General features: G+C 39.0%; 1 protein-coding gene across 7 annotated transcripts in view; it reads right to left on the bottom strand.

The window, feature by feature from the left end:
• The window catches only part of ACTN2 (actinin alpha 2), a 69808-nt gene extending 49954 nt beyond the window's left edge, over positions 1-19854 (bottom strand). For all 7 annotated transcript variants that reach the window (XM_005436547.4, XM_005436549.4, XM_005436548.4 and 4 more), the window contains exon 1: positions 19438-19854. In XM_005436547.4, the coding sequence (XP_005436604.2) occupies positions 19438-19572 (135 nt within the window). In that variant the 5' untranslated portion in view covers positions 19573-19854. The remainder of the gene's footprint in view (positions 1-19437) is intronic.
• Between the last annotated feature and the right edge of the window lie 785 nt (positions 19855-20639).

The following is a 20639-nucleotide window of genomic DNA, read 5'->3' as shown; positions in this document are numbered from 1 at the left end:
TATACATAAGACAATATAGATAAAATCCGATTTTAACCTATGAGTTACAAAACATATTGCATGAATAGAAAATTTAGTATTTCCTGTGTCTATTAAGTAAAGCAGAATCACAACTCATTTTAACTGGACCTTAAATTCTAATACCCAAGCAGGAGAACATACCTGAAGAAAATTAACTTCAAGTATAAACAATCAATACATTTATTTACATACATATGTTATCCTTAATTATCTCAGTCTGATAGAGTTGTTTGTTAAAACTCTGCTTTATAGTGCTTCTTCTAAAGTATTTTTCCTCTCTGCTTGTGCTAGCTGAGGGTCTTCATTACTTCAAGGCTAAATGGGATGCAGTGATTCACTCTGTAGTTATACAGGACATTACTGGGCTCTGAGCACATGGCAAGGGTGTTACAGAAGGAGCTCTGCCAGAACATTCTCACTAGGCCAGACCGAGGCTTCCTCTTGAAGAATTTCCCATCTGTCAGTTATCCAAATTTTAAAATATAAGTTGTGAACCTGCAACGTGATCTCCTAGCTCCTGTGTCCACACAGTGTTCTGCCTGCAGAATCAGGGCTTTTCTCTGGGCTGGGGATACAGTCTGCGTTGACCCTCATTCTCTTAACTATTTAATTCTGCTCCCAAAAGAAGGGACACGAAGGTGAAACACAAAAGAAAATTGCTCAGACTTTATAAACTAGCTTGATGTGAACCAATGACTACACATGACATCTTTCAGATGCTCCTAGAACATCTAGATCAGCTGCGCTTTTAGCATATTAGATGCATGAGTATAGTTTTAGGAATTAAAAATAAATCAAATCTTACATCTTACTTGTTGGTTTGAATTATTATTACTTTCCCCTTGCTCTTATTTCCCCTTGCAGTAGAAGCCTAAATGAATTGGTACACGTTAGTAAAGTAACTAGAGTATCTCTAACAGGAGCGGTGGATCACCAGTACAGCTTGATTATGCCAGATCCCTTGGTAGGCAAAGTGGGATTTTAACACTAAACACACAAGAGCACAGCAACAGCTCAAATGAAGCACAGAGAAAGTACAGTGACGGATGCCATGAAGGCTAAGGTTGGGGAAATGTTGAGTATGTTCCAAAAGGCCATTAAAAGGAAACCTGCAAATCACAGGCAGTATGTCAAGTCAAATTCCTGGGAACAACAGAAAGGATAGCATAGAATCGTCTCACAAAGGAGGTTAGAAGCTCCATCACAAGGTCCCCAAATCCAAAGTTGGGGAGAGCCCTCCCTGCTCCAGCACATCCATCTATATAGCTCAACAGATGGTGTCAAAGATGATATGCTAGCGTACTGCTCTAGTAGCTAAGGGAACTTCACCCCAGTTCCTTAATGTTACCATTCACAGGAGACATTGTCAAAGGGGTGCGTTCACCACCCAGAACATTGCACATCTTGCTAGCATTCTGCATTTCGCTTGCATGGAAGAGCCTGGGGAGACCTCAGTCCTTACAGAGCAGGTGGCCTAATGCCATGTGAGTCTAAGGTTTCCTGTAAAACATGCAACTCCCTCCCAGCACTGAATGATTGCATGTCTGTTTTACAGGATTCACTATTAACAACAACAACTAAAAAAACAAAAACAAAAACCCACCAACAAATCAGAGCCTGTAACTATCGCTTCAAGAATAATTTGGCAAGGCTGAACCCCAAGAAATGTCCGGAAAATGTTTGAGCCTTTTGTTACAAAGTGAATGACATTAGCTCTTTCTTTCTGAGGAGAAACCAGAGAAAGGTTATGTCTTCCCATTCATCTAAAATGGAAGAAAAAATCAGGAGGCAGCAAGATGTATGGGAAATTCAGCATGGCTCACTGCATGCACTGTCCTCTTCTCAGCCTTTTTTTTTCTTAAGGGAAGAACACGAAGGAAAGGAAGGAAGATAAGATGTTTCACAAGGTCTTTGGAGGGGCTAACACAATTCAAATATTTCAAGGTCTATTAGGAGCAGGCCGATAATATCTTTATTGGATCACCTGATATAGTTGGAAAAGAGAAGTTTTCAGGCATCTAAGCCCATCTATACATGTGAGCGAGAAGCATCAGTCTTAAGCACGAAAATATAGGTAAGTCTTCACACTGCTCAGGACTCTGATGGACCTTTGGTATGATGCTACAACAGCTCTGTTCCCTGAAGGAAGCTCCTTCCTTTTTTATTACTGTTCATTACCCATTTATGAAAGTTTTACAGCAGCAAGCATCTGTATGATCCACATACGTGACTTCTCAAAATACATGCAGTCCCATAGGATTGTCTGCTTATGTATTTTTATCAGTTTAAAATAATTCTGCCTATTTTAAACTTGTTTTCAATCTGAAACATTGATATTTTAGAAAAACATGCAATGTTTAAAATTCCATTTGAGACTAAAAAGTGTACAGGATCTGTAGGACAAATCTACTCTCCTTTTCTGGATTTTCAAGAATCACTCAAACAAGAGAACCCTGCTCAGAAAAATAACACAGAAATAAAAGAGAATGAAATTAAAATCTTTAGTAAAAGAATGGGCATGGGTTTACCTTGTATTATAAAAACTCAAGATATCTTTACCCATTTCTACAATACAACTACAACCTATTCAGTTTGTTAGGGTGAAGATTCTAGAAAGACAAAGGAACTGTCAGGAAAAAAGCCCATCACCCTACTGTCTACTTCTGGTGTGTTCTTTTAATTCTGAATATGTTTTAACACATTCCTATCACTAAGCAGACCAGAGTGGTCTGTGGTAAATTTACATGTGGTAAATTTAATAATAAATTTATTTTTAAAAGAGAAACACACTCTTATGGGTGATAAAAGGTTTGGCATATTTTATTTATGCAGAAGTGGGAAACTTCCCTAGGCAAGTAGCATCAAGCTGCGCAGAATCCAATCTTATATTTAAAAATTTAAACTTCCAAGGACAAGCAAGCAAAAACTTGTGTTATACTGCCTTTCTAAGCCTGCATTTAGGTACATGCATGTCCACCTCTCATGATTTTGCCTGTCTAAACTCTAGCCATTCGTCCTAATTCCACTAGCTAAACTAGAGTATTTTGAAGGTCCCCCCACCAGGACTCTGCAGAAACAGATCTCTTTTATGTCACATAACTAAGCTGGTTGCAACAGCAGAGAGCTATTCATCCAAGAGCAAAACTAAACACAAAACCCTATGAAAAAAATTTGAAAAAAAAAAGCGTTTAGCATGTCAGAGAGTTTATTCTACTAATGGTGAGTAATGGCTCACTATTAAGTCCAAAGACTTATGAAGTATACTTCTGTAGGAATCTGGCCTCAAGTGTTTCCTATACTACACTTTATTTACTCATTTAGATGGCAGAATAAAGTCTATGCTTATAACATTTGAAAATGACAGCAAAATGATGGGCCTGTATGCATGTTTCATGACAGAGCTACAGTTCAAACAAATCTTGATGAATGAGTGAAATGACTTGAAGAAGGCTGGATGCAGGTTAGCAAGAAGTCTGAAGTACTGCCCCACTCCAGAAATAAATAATGGCAAAAACATAGGATGGAGAACTACTGGCAAGGCAGTAGTACTGAAGAAGAGAATCTGGGAATAACAGTGGATCACAACCTAACCTGATTTTAAAATGTTGCGCTGTTATAAAAGGCAAATACAGTACTGGACTGTCTAAGCAGAAGAATGGTGTATCAGTATCTGAAGTATTTCTTCCAGTCTCCTTAGTGCTAGAAAGGGATTAGCTGTAATATTGTCCCCTCTTTTGGGCACAAAATTCAGGAATAATATAGACCAGTTAGAGAGAATCCATGAAACAGCCATGAAAAGAACAAAATTCTAGAAAATTTCATCTATGAAAAATATAGAACCATTGGACAGGTTTAATCATGAGAAGTCTGAAAAGAAAGTAATAATTGTCTCAACCATTTAAGAAGTCACAACAGAGAGAAGAATAAATCAGTTCTCTGTGCTCACTGAAGACAGAGCTTAAGATAGATAGTCATGAGCTTGAACAGTGAGGGAGATTTAGATTGATTTGTAACTTTAGAAGCAGTGAAGTATTGGAAGAGATTGGCTGGGTCAATGTGCAATCCTTCTTCTTGGACATCATCAAACACAAGTTAGATAAATGTGTCAAGAACGCCATGAGCATATTTGCTTCTGCATGAATGTAGGGGAATGGACTAAGTGCTTTCCCAGGTTCTTCCAGTCACACTTTCTATGATGTTCATGGAAGACTCCCGTCCTCAATGACATCTACACTGCAGTCTTGCAAAGGGAGAATAAGCAAGAAAACTCTTTTTCCTTCCAGATTCTGTGTCCAAGAAGCTCTAAAACTTTGGTAAATATGTTAGCCAAAGAGTACAAAATAAGAAGTCATTCAGCAGAAACAACTCCTTTTTAGGAATCCAAGCACTTGGCATGCAGCAGATAGCTGTAAATTTTGTTTCTGTCAGTGTGTTCTTTCTGCAACCATCTCCATTTCCCCCTCCTGCTTTCATGACTCCCTAATTTCCCTTAGCAAAAAGAAATTTAATATTGAAGGAAAGGATATTGGAGAAAAAGAAAGCAGAAGGGTGAAGACAGAATAATAAAGAAACAAAGTTGAAGAAATGTAATGGGATTGAGGGAAAGAAGATTCAAGTCAATAGAAGAGTGTTCACAGAAAGTTAAACATAAACAAAATTAAATAGATAGTGGATTCTATGATCTGTTCTATGAATACATACACTTCCTGAGGTCTGTATTATGACCCTGGAGAAGAGATCATGACACTTGTGTCTTCTCCCCAACTTTGTGACAGCCTTTAAGTCATTTAAGACAGGAATTTAAAAAATGCTTTTATTGTCCTAAATGTTGAGCATTTTGTGACCCATGATTCCTCTTACAGGACTATAAACCTTTAACAACGATGGGAGTAGATATTAGCCACAGCTGAGTACTTTTAAGTGTCACACCTCTGCATTCAAGGATAATGAGAATAATAAACCCTCCATATCCCACAGCACTATTGTGGGGGGAAATTCACCATTGCTTTTGTGGTGCTCAAACACTACCCTGAAAAAAAACCCAATAAAGAAGTATTAGCAAGAAAGATTTGAAAATTGACAAAACCATGAATATCTTTCAAATAATAACTGTAAAACTAATACAATCGAGAACCTACTGTGAACAGCTGGAAAGCAACACATAACAGTTACCAACATCTTCAGCATCTGTTCTCAGTCATCCAAAGTTAATTCTATGTTTAAAAATCAAAGCTAGCTGTTTAGCATAAACTAGTTACCTACTACTGTAAATCTAGTTGGATGCTGGTTACCCTTCCCTCCTTAAACTCAGTGAATTATGTGCCAGCCACTTCAGTCCGGAGAAAGAAGTCACTCAGGGAACTATTAAGAATAGCAATGACTGTGAATAACCCCACAGATGCAACCTGAGAAAGCATTTTCACATACAGAAATTGTTACAGCTTTCACCTCTAGGATGAAAAGTCACTGTCCCTACGTCTCACTAATAAGGTCAGTTTTGGGCACCTCCAATGAAGCTGCCATTTCTGGTGGTTTAAGTGATGGGGACATCTGTCCCCCTGGGAGCTAAACTGAGAGTACAACTCACCTCATAGACATTACCAAACAGCCTGCGTTAGCAACCTTGTCACTTATTCACCTGGCCTGGGTTCAAAACATTGACCTAAGAGTGAAAGGTTCCCCCCAGCCACGCATTCCCAACCAATAAATTAAAAGTCCATCTTCAGTACAAGGTTATCTTTCATCATGAGCTGGGGGGTAGGAGCTGTTAGAATATTCCACTCAGAAGGCTTCGCAAAACTGAGACTTTTAATTAATATTGTCACCACCTTGCTAAGCAGTGACAAAGGTCAGGGTTTTGCAAGTCAGCTTTCTCTTGGACATGAATGACTATTTTTGCAATATAGTTTGTTCATTCACATCATATGCACGAATCCTTGAAAAAAAGGTTGTCACAAACAGCGTCCAGGCAATACTCTGAGAACCTTTTGTCCAAATGCCAATGTCCAGCAGCCCTGAATAATTAATTCTAGATAGCTGGAGTAATGGGGAGCAATCCCTTGCTGGTTGCAGTGATCTTACCTCTTCATCTTCTTCCATCCTACTTCAATAACAATATGCCTGACATCATTTACAGATATACACTACCTTTCTGATGATGCTTTTCCTTTTATGTAAAACAACAGGTATGTTAATACCTTGTCATAACAGAATTAATACCTCTGAATTTTTATTGAATGCATTATGCAATGCATTAAAATGCTCAAGGTACAAAAATAGCACTACAGAATGGTAAATAAATGATATAATCTGTGAATAAACATAAAGTTCACAAACTACTAACAAATTTCTGAGTTATAATAACTCCCGTATTAAATTGCTTTCTCTAACAAGAGTGAAAAGACAGACAGTGAATAGACTCAACATCTGAGTCCTTGCTCTTCCACCACTTTTTGTACAACTCCTTTCAAAGAGTAAAACCTCTTAACGCATCTTTACCTCACAGTAGAGGTGAGATGTAAATACGCCCTGTGGACTGAGAGTTCAAAATGCAGGTTCACAAGGGCTCTGTTCATCTCTCAGATTGAGTGACTGCAGTATGTTACAGTCTCGGGTATGTTTTGCAAAATTAAAATACTGTAGCAAGTGAAAGAACTTCTATTTCACATGCCTCCAAAAACAATTATAGGTGAAAAAGTATCTGTGGATCAAGCATATTCAGAACACAGTTCTTAAATGGGAGTAAAGTTTTAAAAACAAAAACAAATGGAAAAAAAGGGCTAAAGGAATAATAGAAATGCAAAGTTTTGAATCATCTTTTTTTGGCCAATGGCTTTTGTTTTCCTTTCTTTTCAGATATTGTTCTCGTATTTCCCTTGAAGGAAGAGCTCATGGACATGTCGATCTCTTTCAATAGGCCATATTGTTTCTAGCATTCAATAATTTAACAATGAACAGTTCATGATAGATTTTTTTTCTTTTAACGTGCAACACTTCCAATTTTGCCCTTCAAAATGTCTCCTACTGAAATCTGCAGAAACACAGAACCATCGCCCCCAAGGACCTGTGCCTTTTTGATAGAGACACAGCACTCCCCCGCAGCATGACTGGGAGTGTGCAGGATCCACTCCGAACCTCTGAGGACTGCCAGCTATGTGCATGGCACAACAGTATTCTCCTCTAATAGAGTAACCTAATTTTAGAGCATGCTAACCAAATATTCTCTGTTCCAATACACTGCACTTTGCAGAGCTTGAATTTACACTATAAAAAACAAGTAATTCTGACATTGCAGCCTAAAGTGGTATGGCTATAGCAACTAGTATCTCACACAGCATTCCTGATTCCTTTACACCACAGAACTTTACAGTGCATACCTACTAATAAATCAGTTCGCACCCAGTTGGCAGGGCATTAAAATAGATTTGCCATGACACTGCACAAAGTTGAGTGCAGCAAAGAAACGTACGTTTTTATAAAAGCTATAATGGACTCCATCAGTCATGCAATAAAGACTGCATCTTTGCATTTATATAGAAATACATATTTATATCTCAAAGTGCTGTCCAAAAGATACCTCTCCCCAGCCTATCAGGTAGGACACTAGGGACCTAAGCAGAGAGGCTTAAGCATGAAGTGTATAGGTTCTGTTAGAAACTCCAGTGTACTGATGCATGTTCCCAAACATCTCTCTTCCATGCATCCTCTCTTTCTTCCTCTCTCTAAGTTTTTAGATACAGATCTTGGGTGACCAAAATTAAGACAACTCCTGATACTTTGGAAGCCATATTCAATTAATGGAACAGTGAGCTATTGGCATTCTGGTGCTCTCTGGATCACTTTTGAGCAGAGTGATATTTGGGAGGTCTCAGTGTAAACAATAGTATAGACAAAGAGCCATATTTAAGGCACATTTTTTTGATCTAACTACTGAATAACAGAAGCACAAGGAAAAGAGTATTTAGTATGTTATGGGACCAAAAGATCCAACGAAAAGTTGAACTGTTATAGTGAAAAGAAATTCACTCTTTCCTACATGACTCAGAAGGAGTTCATTCTGAAACACCACCTCCCATGCTCAGCATTTCTATCAACAAACTAGAAGGCATCTTCAGAAACGGATTCACAGTAAAAATGCCAACAGGTCTGGAGGGAACAGTTTCAGCAATGGTTTGAGACCAGCCATTTTCCTGGTTTTTCTCTCCCTCTATATTCTTTTCCTACTGGCCACTTCTTCGTTATTATGGAACAAAAGTATATCTGTTATATTTGCTTCTTCCTGTGGAGAGTTAAAAATGAAGTACAGGTAACGCAAAAAAGGGTCTTGAATACCGTGGTGGATCTGCAAGGGACAGATCTGCAAGTGTGCTTTAAAGGTGAAGTCTGTGCCCTTTATACTGCCCGGGGCTTTCTCTCAAGTATGTTAAACAAAGAACATGCATTGCCACTACCCTATGAGTGCCAAACAAACCTTCTTATCAAAAGATCTCATCTCCCATTCTCCTTTCCAGTCTTGGGTCCTTCTCCCACCAGCTGTACCCTACAGTGCTTCTCCTGGTTTCCCAAGAGCTTCTGAACTACCACAGATAGTGCTGGCTAACATTTTTTTGTTTCAGCAGATGCATATTTAAATGACCAAATACTATTTAGGATGAGATGAAAGAAGCATTGACACATTGTAGTATGGAAGGAACTAAAGGTATGCCCTCTGGAAATAGAAGGATTAATTAAAGTAGGCTAATCCAGGATTTAGTTGACTGGATTTCTAAATGTCTTTCCCTCGCTTTCTCTGTTGATTTTCTTCACCATGCTATCTTTATCCAGTAATTATATACTACATTGCCAGGTGAGTAAGTAAATCCATTTTAAATTGGTCAATACAGTCAATCAGAGCGGAATAAAAGTATGTTCCTATCCAATTTATCAACGTTCTTTAAAACACTTCCCTAATGAGGAAAGCATGTCTCCTGACTGAGAAAGCTAAACCAGATTCTGAGAGGTTGGGGTTTTTTTTCAGTTCCACACATACATCTTTAAGTCCCTGATACCAATAAATGATGGGAAAAGTATGTCAATAGTCAGGCTCCAAGATATTTACACAGTAAATGTTGTCTATGTGGAACAGTTGAAGATCACCGAATTCAGTTTCATTTATAATCTGAACTAAGTTTTCAGTTGAAAGTCTTATGAGAAGAAAAAAGATTATTAAAAAAAAAAAGAAAAAAAAGAAAAAAAAGAAAAAAAAGAAAACCCTCATGCATTAATTCCCAATTATGGCATATTAGCCAGGTTCCTCAATGCAATATTTCTCACTATACAAAGCATATCATCTGTCTGTGCTAATTTCTTTACTATTTTCAATGTTGATTTAAAAAAATATTCAATTGTGATTTCATGTTAGTTTTAAGAATCTGTTTTTTAAACAATTTGGTAACTGCTGCTGTTAAAGATACTACTTAAACATATTGGGTTGATTAAGCTCTAATGTGTTTTTTTTATGAAGCATTAGCTATAGAGTAACATTTTCTAATTTAAAGTATCCCGTAAGCCAGCAGACTTTCAGAAAAATTCCAGAGGTCCTAAATAATTTTTTAAAATGACAGTCAGCTTCCTAAAATAGTGAGCTTTTCTTTAAAACAGAACAAAAAGCAAAACATTACTTGGGATCTTTGGATGGCCTGATTATATATGAATATGAAATTTAACTAAGTAACCTGTTCTCAAGCACTTAACTAAGAATAGATGGGTAAATAACAATGATGGCTGTAACTGCTGAAAGCATAAACACCTGTGGTTTAGACAGTACAGTGTCTGTGATAAGCAAACTGCTTTGTCAATTAAACACACAGTTCTTTTTTTATAGCATATCTGTTCTGAACAGGAGCCATGCTGGGATTTGGGCTAAATCAAGGAAATTAAGGTCAGAGACAAAAAGGAAATGAAGCAAACTTCAGGCTCATGTATGGTGTTTTGTCTTTTAATATTAATGCCAGATGGATGATAAGTACATTATACATAATATGTACATGCACAGATATAGCTGCTTGTGTGGCTGCACTGCAAACTGCATTACTGAAATGACTTGGGATTAAGAAGTGGTAAGAGCAGGGAGGGTTGCTTCAAATTTCATCAGTTACCTGGTATATAGCAGAAGATACTGTACCAACAAATGAAGGGGACTGGAAGTCTATGGATAGAAGAGTCGAAGGTGGTCAGCTGCTCTGCCAAAGAAAACGTACAGTGGAACTACACTCCAGAGCCCAGCTGGAGATGAACTTGGACTACGGAGGTCTGCCATAGCCTAAAGAAACTCCTCTAGATGAAATAATACCCCAGAGCTACACACTCTCTTTCTTTTCTTTTTTTTTTTTCTTTTTTTTTTTTTTTAATTTGTATTTAGTGCAGCTGGGTACCAGATTTCTTCCTACTGAAGAGTGCGATGTCTTAAGTCTTGCAAGCAGTGAAAAAGCTACACTGGTGCCAAGATTAAATATAAAACAGAGTTTAAAAAAATATATCACTTAATACTAGATGGTTAAGCCTTTCTGTGAGTGCCAAAATAGCAGGCTGATTTTCGGAGGTGCAAAATAGACAGAAGTTCCTCCTGACGTCAGTGGAAATGCCTGGGTGTTCAACACCTATAAAAAATATGAGTGTTTCCTTAGATGCTTAAGGAATAATCACAGATGCTAATTTTAGACTAGGGTAGTCACTTTCCGCAGACTCCTGCTATGGTAGCAGGAGTGAGAAGGCTTTTCTAGGGGGCAGTTCAGAGCAGAAGCCATTTGCTCTAAATTAGGTTCTTCTAGTTATGAAAGTAATGTGCAGCTGGACGGATTTTGCTTACAGGTGTTTGAAGAGAAATAAGAACAAGCACCAGATTTCAAGTTGAGGAGATTCTGACAGTTAAGAGCAGTTGGAAGGAAGCATTTGAAGTAAATGGAAAATTTTATTCATATCAAGTACAGTAAACACTTAGCACTTTCATCTGTAAAGCCAGAACATAGGTATTACAAACACTGTTTTGGAGATGAAGACATGGACAAAGTGACACGTCCTTGTAACTCAAAAACAGGGAAAACTGGGATCAGACTTAGAAGCAGCAGTGCCCATTCTTGCACTTAGGACATAAATTCAGGACTAATTTTCTCACCTGTGTGCACACACAGAAATTTAAGGTCCAAATATAGAAACTAACTAAACATTAGCCAGACAACTGTCAGCTTCTGCTTCACCCTGGACAGGCCTTCTGACAGCTGAAGTGTATTTCTACAAGCTACCATTTCTAGTGGGACACTTTCCTAAAAGCGGAACACTCCATTTCAAAGATTTCTACCTCTACCTCTGCAGATGTTCTGTTCCTGCAGAGCAGGAACACCTGCCCTGTAATCCTTCTTGATCTGTATTGAAGAGTAACTTGTACTGCCGGCAGGAAGAGCTACTACAGAATATGTAAAGAAACAGTCAGAGGGTGGTCGTAACATTGTGTTTGCTGGTTAAATGATGTGGAAAGAGCTAACTTTTATCTTTAAATACATGACCAGTTTTATCAGGTAGAAAAAGAGCATTGTATAGCACCTGTATAGTTATGATCAGCTTTTTATATCAAGTCTCTCACCATGAGGCATATTTAAAACCAATAAATCCAGTGGTACTATGAGAACAAATGTCACACATCCTTATCACAGCATTTCATGAAATTATGTTCTTCAAACACTGAAGACTTGAAAATCACTCCAAACTACTAGGTATGAAATGTAATTTAGGAGGAAATGGAATGCTTGATGTGAATACATTCTGCTTCTGGTATCAGCTGAGAGTAAAGAATATATATCCATGAAAGACATATTCAGAGTCAGCAACTTTTCATTGCTCACAGTAAAGGAATACCACATCAGTTACACATTGTTTATCCCAACAATTAGGGCTCAGAAGAAATTATGCTTGGCAGTAAAGCCATCCAAAACAACTCAACTTTGCCAACGGTGTAAGCACTTTTATATTTGTTTGCTTGCATGGATATAAAATAACATGCAGGAGGAATGTCTTTTGACTTGGGACAAAGCTAAGCAGCACAAATTCCCATCTAGTTCTATTTCACTGACATGCTTCTTCCTGAACCATGTCCACCTACATTCCAGATACAAATACAATGCATCCTTCTATAAGCAGGCTCTGCAGTACAACTTCTAAAATACTACCAATATCTATATAGTATTCACCATTCACAACTAAAGAAAATCCTAATGCTCAGTCTCACTGAAATTAATTCAGTAGAATTGTACAGTGCAAAACAGAAATTAGCACCTAAACTAAACATCATTAAATGGATCAGAATTTATGCAGCGGTGATTAAATTTATGTTAGGCATTTGGTATCCAAATTTTCCATTATAATGATGAAACTCCTTTTGTCTTACTTGTAAGAGGATGGAAGGGCTTTGTTGGAAGATTTTGAACTGTGTTACCCCATTGGCAAGAAGTGGTCACAATTCAGTTTACAGAGCTGTCTTATTTTGATTTGGAAATTGGTGATGTAATCATGATATTTTTTTACTGGGATTCATTAGTTTATGGGATATACCTCAACCCTGCTTTTGCTTGCACAGGGCTACAAATTGTGTGAGTGTGAATTCCCTGTTTACTGCTGTCTCAGGGCTGAGGACCCTCAGTGCTCTTTCAAGTAGAAAACTTTGATGCCTCTCTCTTCAGCTCTCCAGTGACCCATTACAGATCCATGGCAAGATGCAGACCTCCCACCCCCAACAGATTATAGCAATGTCCACTGCTTAACACACAGCTTTTCTCTAGCTCTTAAGCACCTTGGTTAGAGCTTATGGAAACCCACTTAGATCCATACTTTCTTCCAATCCTTATTGTCTTACTAATTGGATCAGCAGACATTTTACTATATGAATTTCAGGGGAGGCTGTGGTGTGTATCTGTGAACACAGGTAGGAGGTAGCCTTAGCTTCCCATTATGAAATGATTCACATAATTTATTTTCATAGCTATACAGTTCCATTGCTGGCAGATATTTGGAGGTGAGTGGCAATTAAGAGCTGAATTAGGACTGCAGGAATTATCCATTTGACAACACTACCAAAAGCACACAGAGCCTGGAATGGGTCAACATTGAAAGTGCTGTTTGAGTTTAAATAGAAAATATAATATTGAGTAATGTATTGATTTCTCGCACTTGATATTGATAAATAAAACCTTCCCATTTGAAAAAACTACCTCCATAAACATTTCTAGTTAAGTGATTTTCATAATAGCTTTCTGTGAATTTTCCTTCATACACCAGCACCACAGTATTCAGTGCTCTCTTTAGCTGCACACCTTACTGACAGCTTCCAAGACAGAATATGAAGCACACTAAGAAAATATGGTTGTTCCACTGTCCTTTCAGCATGCTCCTCTCAAGCACCATTCCACACAAGCAACATCAGCAAGAAGAATTTAACGTGTTACTATTTTAACAAGCACTAATCTCTAAGAGGCCAATTGTACAGAACAAGCCATAAACACAACCCATATTCCTACACAGAGTGTCTCTACCATCATGGCATCTCTAGGATGAGAGAAACTGCAACTCCATGTCCGTTGCATCAGTGTCTAATATTTAGGGCAGTTATGGTATACGCTGAAATATCAAGACATGCTGTGGCAGAAAATAATGAAGTCTGTCCATTGAATACCAAGTTCTGGGTCAGACCCTATATGGGACAATCTACCACTGGGGAGGTCACTTAAAGAGCACCCAGGATTTAAAAGGAAATGAGATGTTTTATGTTTGAGTTTTAATACTAGAGGTTTTGGCATCCACTGTTTGAAAATTCTTGATGCATCTGGAGGAGAAGCATTTGGCCTTGGAGTGCTGAAACTTCATGCTACCACAGGCACACTGCATCTATAGTGGCATATATAATTTGGCAACACATTCTTCTATAGAAGACAGTCACAGTATTGGCTGAATACTAGGAAAAAAAAAGTCTAAAAAGGTGAAATTGTTTTTTGAACTATTGGTAGCAATAGAAAATCCTTATTTCAGCCTACAGAGTTCCCAAGACACTTATGTCATCCTAATTCTGTGCATGAAAGGTAGAGGCAGAGAACTGCAGTGTAGGATTCAGTATAGCAAAATATTTTTCCACTGATTAACATTCTGATTTCAAATCAGAAGGATGTTCTTCCTAACAAATCAAATCCCTTCCTGAAATTAGTCCTAAAGCTACTCAAGCCAGTACACCCATCCTTACAAGAAATATCCAACTGTTAATGGGTAAATACTAGGAATAAGTAACGAGAAGGCTGATACTCTCTTAGAAAGGGGTGTACCTTCTGCATCTATGACACCCCCTACATTCACTGCTGGCTCTCATCCAGACCCTGTTCATATTGCTTAGTTGCAGAGGGGAATCTCTGTGCCTTCTCAACAATCCCACTAGTATTCCACGTGGGTAATAAGTGTCACCTCATTAAAAACTCTCAAGAGATGGATGGTATCTCTACGCACTATGGGAGCTTACTTAACTCCAAGGCTGATTATTCAAGGAAATAATTTTGCACAGTCTAAAAAAAAAAAAACACCCAAGCACTGCTGCCAACCCCGCACCAGCCCCCCCCCCAAAAAAAACAACACCAAAAAAACAAAACCCCAAACACAAAACACCACCCAACTTTGATTATTTCCATATAATCTCAGTAAGAGTGAGACATAGGCTGGAATGCCCTGTCCACACTGTAGATATTGCTATATTCTCCATCACAATGATTTCAATCCAGAGCCTGTAAATCCATGAGGAGTGGTTTTACAGTACTGAATTTTGCTGGCGGCTCCCAGACCCTCCTGCCAGTGTTCTTGTGCCTTACATCTCTTTTTCATTCATTCAGGCTTGATTATTTCTCTCCTCCTCTTCCTGGTTGAAGAATGAAGCTGTTTCCTTCTACTACTTCATCCATCTTCTCACTCACCAGTAGACTGTTTCCAGGAAGAGATTTCTGATATCGATTCCATCAACAGAAGACCATAGAAACTTCAGAGTGAATTCGGGACACTGACTGTAACTCTATTTATAGACACTGAAGTCAGACAGCACACAAGGTCAATTTCTCTTTTAGGCTGCAATGAACCTCTCAAATCTGCTGAACTTAATGAAGGTGCAGCAACACTTGAAAAAGAGGAATGTTGCCCACAATTTGTAGTCCTGGTAGCTTCTTCCAAACAATTTGCCATACACGTGACTTTCAAATGATTTTTTTTTTTTATTTGCAAGGATAATAGGAGTTGTATTACCAGCCAAAGGAGGCAATGCAGATAAAGCCTTATAGGTCAGACTGAAAGTGCAATCTGGTATGTACTTCTGAAGACTGGAAAGACACGGCTTCTTTCCTAAAGAACCTTTTCCAAAGTCCTCACTAATGCACAGCATTCAGTGTCATCAAGAAGATTTGCATTCACAAAGAGTGCAATATCAAGATAAAGAAATATTCAGAGTCTTCTTTTTTATTTTACACCAGTGTAAAAAAACATCAAAATGGTCAGAAATTGCATTGACACTTAAATTAAAACCCTTCTGCACTAACAAAGTGCTCGTATCAGGGCCATGCAGCAATCTAGAATAAGACCATTTGTCTACAATATCAGTAAGGCAAGGAGCATGTTTCCAGTTCTTTCCTTACGTCTATTAGTGCAACAGTGTCAGATATATCCGAATAACTGAAGAAGACCCATATGAATTATGTGGAGCCAGTTTAGTGCTTTACAGTACAATACAACTGTCCTGAAGAAGGGATAACACCTGTTTCACAACCTTCAGATCGTTATCCTGAAGGCTTAAGACTTCCTTGAAAAACTAACAAACCACATTTCACGTCAAAGTTTAAAAAAGCACACTCCTATAATAAATTATTTATAGAAAAAAATACAAATTATAAAGAGCACCATTTAACACACAGCTCACTGAGTGATATTGGCAGTTCAAATGCACTGCAAACAATACGTTTGCATTTTGAGCTAGCGTCATTGTGCTTTGTTTCCTAAGCTGCAGGGACACTTCATTTTTCTACTTTCCTCTTATTTATATTGAGATACAGGCTAGTGAAAACTAAAAGATTTTTTATGTTTGTTGAACTTCTTTTTTGGAACTTAAAAAATAAATTTATCATGGAGAAAAGAGAAATCAGGTTTTAAGTCTTCCACTATGAACGAGAATGATTTTTACGTCCAGCAGGGTAGGGACTGAAAGACAGCTAATCACTAGCCTGATGTACCATAAAACCAACCACTTCTATCAGTTGTTACAAGTATCGCTGCTATCCTCTTCTGAGGCGAGCTGACCTTGCCCAAGATTACAAAGCAGAGTGAAGAAGAGAATCCCACCCCTCTGGCCAGACTTTTTGATTTCCAATACTTTTATATTTCAGTGTATATATTATACTTCAGTGTAGTACTGAAGAAACCAGGGACCACTTTGATAGATCTTTCAACTGCTGTTTAAGCACACGTGGCCAGTGGAAGTGTACTGAGGAAATGAGCAGATTTCAGAAGTTTCCGATCTACATGTTTCAAAACACAGCAAGGCTGTGGTTCTCTAATTATTTCCTACTGAAGACAGCATGTCCATGCAAAATACAATTTTTTTTACTATTTAGTCTTTTTTTTTAAAGTTGCTGCCTGAAATTTCCAACCATATGATCCTTTTTAAGTTTTTACCAGTAGTGTCTAATGCAGCAAATGATAAAATTGTTGTGTTTTCTTGACTTGACACAGGACAAACGTTATCCCAAGTAAAACATTTAAATTGTTGCTCACATTCAGAGAGACAGAGCTAAGCTACAACTCAGCTTCCTTTCCTGTAGTGTGCTTCATTTTTATTCTGACACCTGCAACCACCAAGGAGCCTGGATTACAGCAGACCATAATACTCTATGAACCATGGTTATAATTAGGCGTCACATCCATTGTAATCCTATGGACGTCATCATGTGCTACCAGCATCTGTTGACAGATCTCATACCAGGCATATCACTGAAATGGCAAGTCTGGAGAGCACAGCCCACAATAGAAACAATGGCATTTATTTTTGGTTTGTTCCAAGACTGTCTAATACAAAATATATGCTGCCAACTGCCAGGGCTCCACTGAGATCACTTTTCAATATCATATTGCCAGTTAGAACAAAGATCTGTGCCCGTGTATCTGCAATCTTCTCCTAATAATTAAGGAAATAAAGAAAGCACTTTCTGCAACTCTCTTAGCAACAATTAAAGAAAGATAGAAGCCTTGACATTTTATGAAGTTTATCAGGCCCTTTATCATGACAGTACTTATTTTTCACGTAATAAAAAGCTCTCACTCTTTTCCAAGACAAGGAATGAGGATGCCCTCTCCTAAATTTTATTTAATTGCGGTATCAGTTTAATATTAAAACTAAGCCCTGGGAATTGGCAACATAAAGTAGCAAAGCTACAATCTCTCTACTCTACATAAGTAAAGCAGAGTCTGCTTTGACTTCTCAGTGTGGAAGCCTGACTTTCTGCTGAAGGGCCGTCTGTTTGGAGGAATGGAAACAAAAAATTTGCTATGGGGTCTTATACTGACTACTCACCACTCTTCTGTTTAAAGTCAAGACATTTACTGTAAACGTAAGAAAGCCTACAGAACTCAAACTCCATTTTTTATCATTTATCTGCACTGTAAGAAAACTGCATCAGAGTGCTGACTACCTAGTAACCTGTCCATTATTTCTTTATTTTAAAAACAGAATTCTCTGAAATGCTGGACGATTGAATCCTAACCAGATGTAACCACGACCTGTTATGGCTGAGCAGTTTCAAATCACTAAAGCACTTAAGCACCAAGATAATTTCCATTCTCAGTGTAAGACATAATAGTTCACCATCTAAAGAGTGTCACATTAAAACAAATGTCAGTGTTGATGTGTACAGCTTAATAATTGGTTAGGAGTTGCAGGAGCTGGCAGATCAAGAAAAATGAACTTCTAACTTAGCCCAGAACTGCTCCCCCAATACTCATACAGCAGGATCCTGTACAAGCTGATCCAGGATCAACAGGTGTGCATGTACAAAAATGAATAATACCAGCTAAAGCTCACAGAAGAAGGTAGGCTACAAGTAAAAACTGAGAGGAAAATATCGGTTCTACTCATTTTAATAGAAAAGCAAACCCATTGGCCCCAACAATTCAATAGCTCTTACTTTTATAGCTATACTTTTATAGTATAGCTTTTATAGAAGCTGTGACTGTAACAGTGGGCCAGGCTGTCATCAGATATAAATTGGCAACTTCAGTTTTTGAAGTGAGCTGTTCATCTACAGCAAAAAGCATATTCAACTTCATTGCCTAGAGCACTGTTTCTCCCTCTCTCCCTCCCCTCCTCCCTTTTTCTTTTCATTCTTGTAACCAGCAGATAACCTTTTAATCCCAGATCTGTCAGCTGTGACTTCAACATCACCTTTTACATTAGGAAGTAACAAATCCTTTACAATGTTTCATCTCTCTTTTCCATATGCTGCTTAAAACTCAGTTTTAAGTTAGAAATTAGAAATCGCAAATATTACTGAAGTACCAAACCATTGATAAGACTGCTGATGGGATTATAATTTCTGCCTATGTTCAGAAAAAGAGTATGGGCAGTACTTGATGGTTTTCTTACACCTAAAAGGCACAAACCATTTCCTCTACAATGGTATATTCCAAGGAATTTGCAGATGCATTTTTTCCCAGACAGCAAACTGGCATGTGGGAACTTAATCATGAATTATAGTTTTCCAGATCTAGCCTGGATACATTTCTAGGCAGTATTTTCCTTGTCAGATCATTCACTCAGAATGAAGAGTAAATTCTCATAAGAGCTGACTCACAAGATCACAATTTCAAAAGTGATTTCTCAGTCTGCTCTCAGAAATATTGCACACTTTTTTGCACACCAGTTTTGAAGCATCTCATTCATCTCCCTGTTTAGAATTGCAATTTATTGTTTTTGAAAAGCAATCAGGTACAACATTCATTCAGGAACCACTTATCTGAAAAAAAGACCCAGGATGTGAAGTTAAAAATTAGTGAAATACTAATATATAAATCTAGAGGTACTGACAGGGTATTTCTAGTGCAATATAAAAAGAAACTCCTGATGCTCATAAGTTAGTTTCGCCTTACACAGGTTTCACTTAAGAGTCCAAAAAGTTAATGCTTTATCCTCAACATATGGCATAGCTAATATATATTATATAATGTGATGTATAATTGTAACATAATGTAAAAAAATGTTAAGTATATTCTCTTACGAAATTAGAACCTCTTACTGCACAGCCCTGGCAATTCCAGATACAGTGTGGCAGTAAGAGAAGACATCGTTCCACACAGAAGCACAGACACACATTATTTCCAGACCTTTCTTTGCTGTTTCTCCCATGCTGGGTCCAGGAGCAGGTCCCTGTCCCATTCTTCTTCTTGGGTCATGTACTCATCCTCTTCATAGTTGTAGGTGTACTGCATGTTTGTTTCTATCTGGTTCATGCTATTCATGCTACCCGCAGATCAGCTTTAGCTGCTGTGGCTTCTACTATGTTTTAAGTTTAGTTTATGTGCTGGTGGGTTGTAGGTAGCAGTATCTTTTTACTTTCTTTGGTTGTTTTTTTTTTCTTTTCCCAAGGTGACACGGAGTGATAAGTCTTGCTGAGAGCAGAGGTTGAAACTGTCAGATAGGTGCTGACCTGTGGTGACCTTCCTTCCCTCTCTCTCTCTCTCCTGCCCTCCTTCCCTCTCTCTCCCTACTGCTGCTGCTGCTGTAGGTCCCAGCGGCTGACCCTGCGGAGAAGCCCAGCGCGGCTCTTTGCTGCGGCTTATTATCCCCGCCGGGCTGTCACGTGGCGCTGCGGCGGCCCCAGCCCCGCTTCCCCGCGGCCCCTGCCCCGCTGCCGCCGCCCTTAGCCCCGCTGCCAGAGGCGCCAGCCCCCGCTGCCCCCAGCCCCGCTGCCGCTGCCCCCAGCCCCAGCCCCGCTGCCCCCAGCCCCGCTGCCCCCAGCCCCAGCCCCGCTGCCCCCAGCCCCGCGGCCGGCGGCCCCTGCCCCGCGGCCCCAGCCCCATGGCCGGGCACCCTCCGCCGGCCGGGGCAGCGGCAGGGCGGACCCGGGGCGCTGCACCCGCCGCTCCCGCACAGGGCAGCGGGGCTGCCTGCGGCGGTAAGGCTGACCCCGGGAATACACCTCCCGTAAGCTCTCTGGGCAAAAAGTCGGCTGCTCGTCTGTCTGTCTCTCCTTCCAATTTGATAAAATACCTGTCTTTTTTTCTTTTTTTTTTTTTCTCCCTACTGACATATATTTCTACTTCTCAAGACCCATCTATGATTACTAATGCAGTGTGGCACTGTTTATCATTAGTCTGAAGTCTGCGTGGACCCTTGAGTCACTCCACATTTCCCTTTTTGGATTAAAGATCACAAGAGCCAGTGCAGACAAGGATGCCCAAGAAATGAAACAAGTTCCAGTGGAGATCAGGTCTGGAGTTAAACCAGAAAGCACAGCTTAGAAAAGCAACATACACCTTTTTCATCCAGGAAACACAGTACATAGAATCATAGAATGGGTTGGGTT

Source organism: Falco cherrug, chromosome 6 (genome assembly GCF_023634085.1).
Source record: "Falco cherrug isolate bFalChe1 chromosome 6, bFalChe1.pri, whole genome shotgun sequence".
Taxonomy (NCBI): Eukaryota; Metazoa; Chordata; class Aves; order Falconiformes; family Falconidae; genus Falco; species Falco cherrug.
Note: the sequence above shows the minus strand (reverse complement) of the source record. Positions and strands in the feature narration are given on the sequence as shown.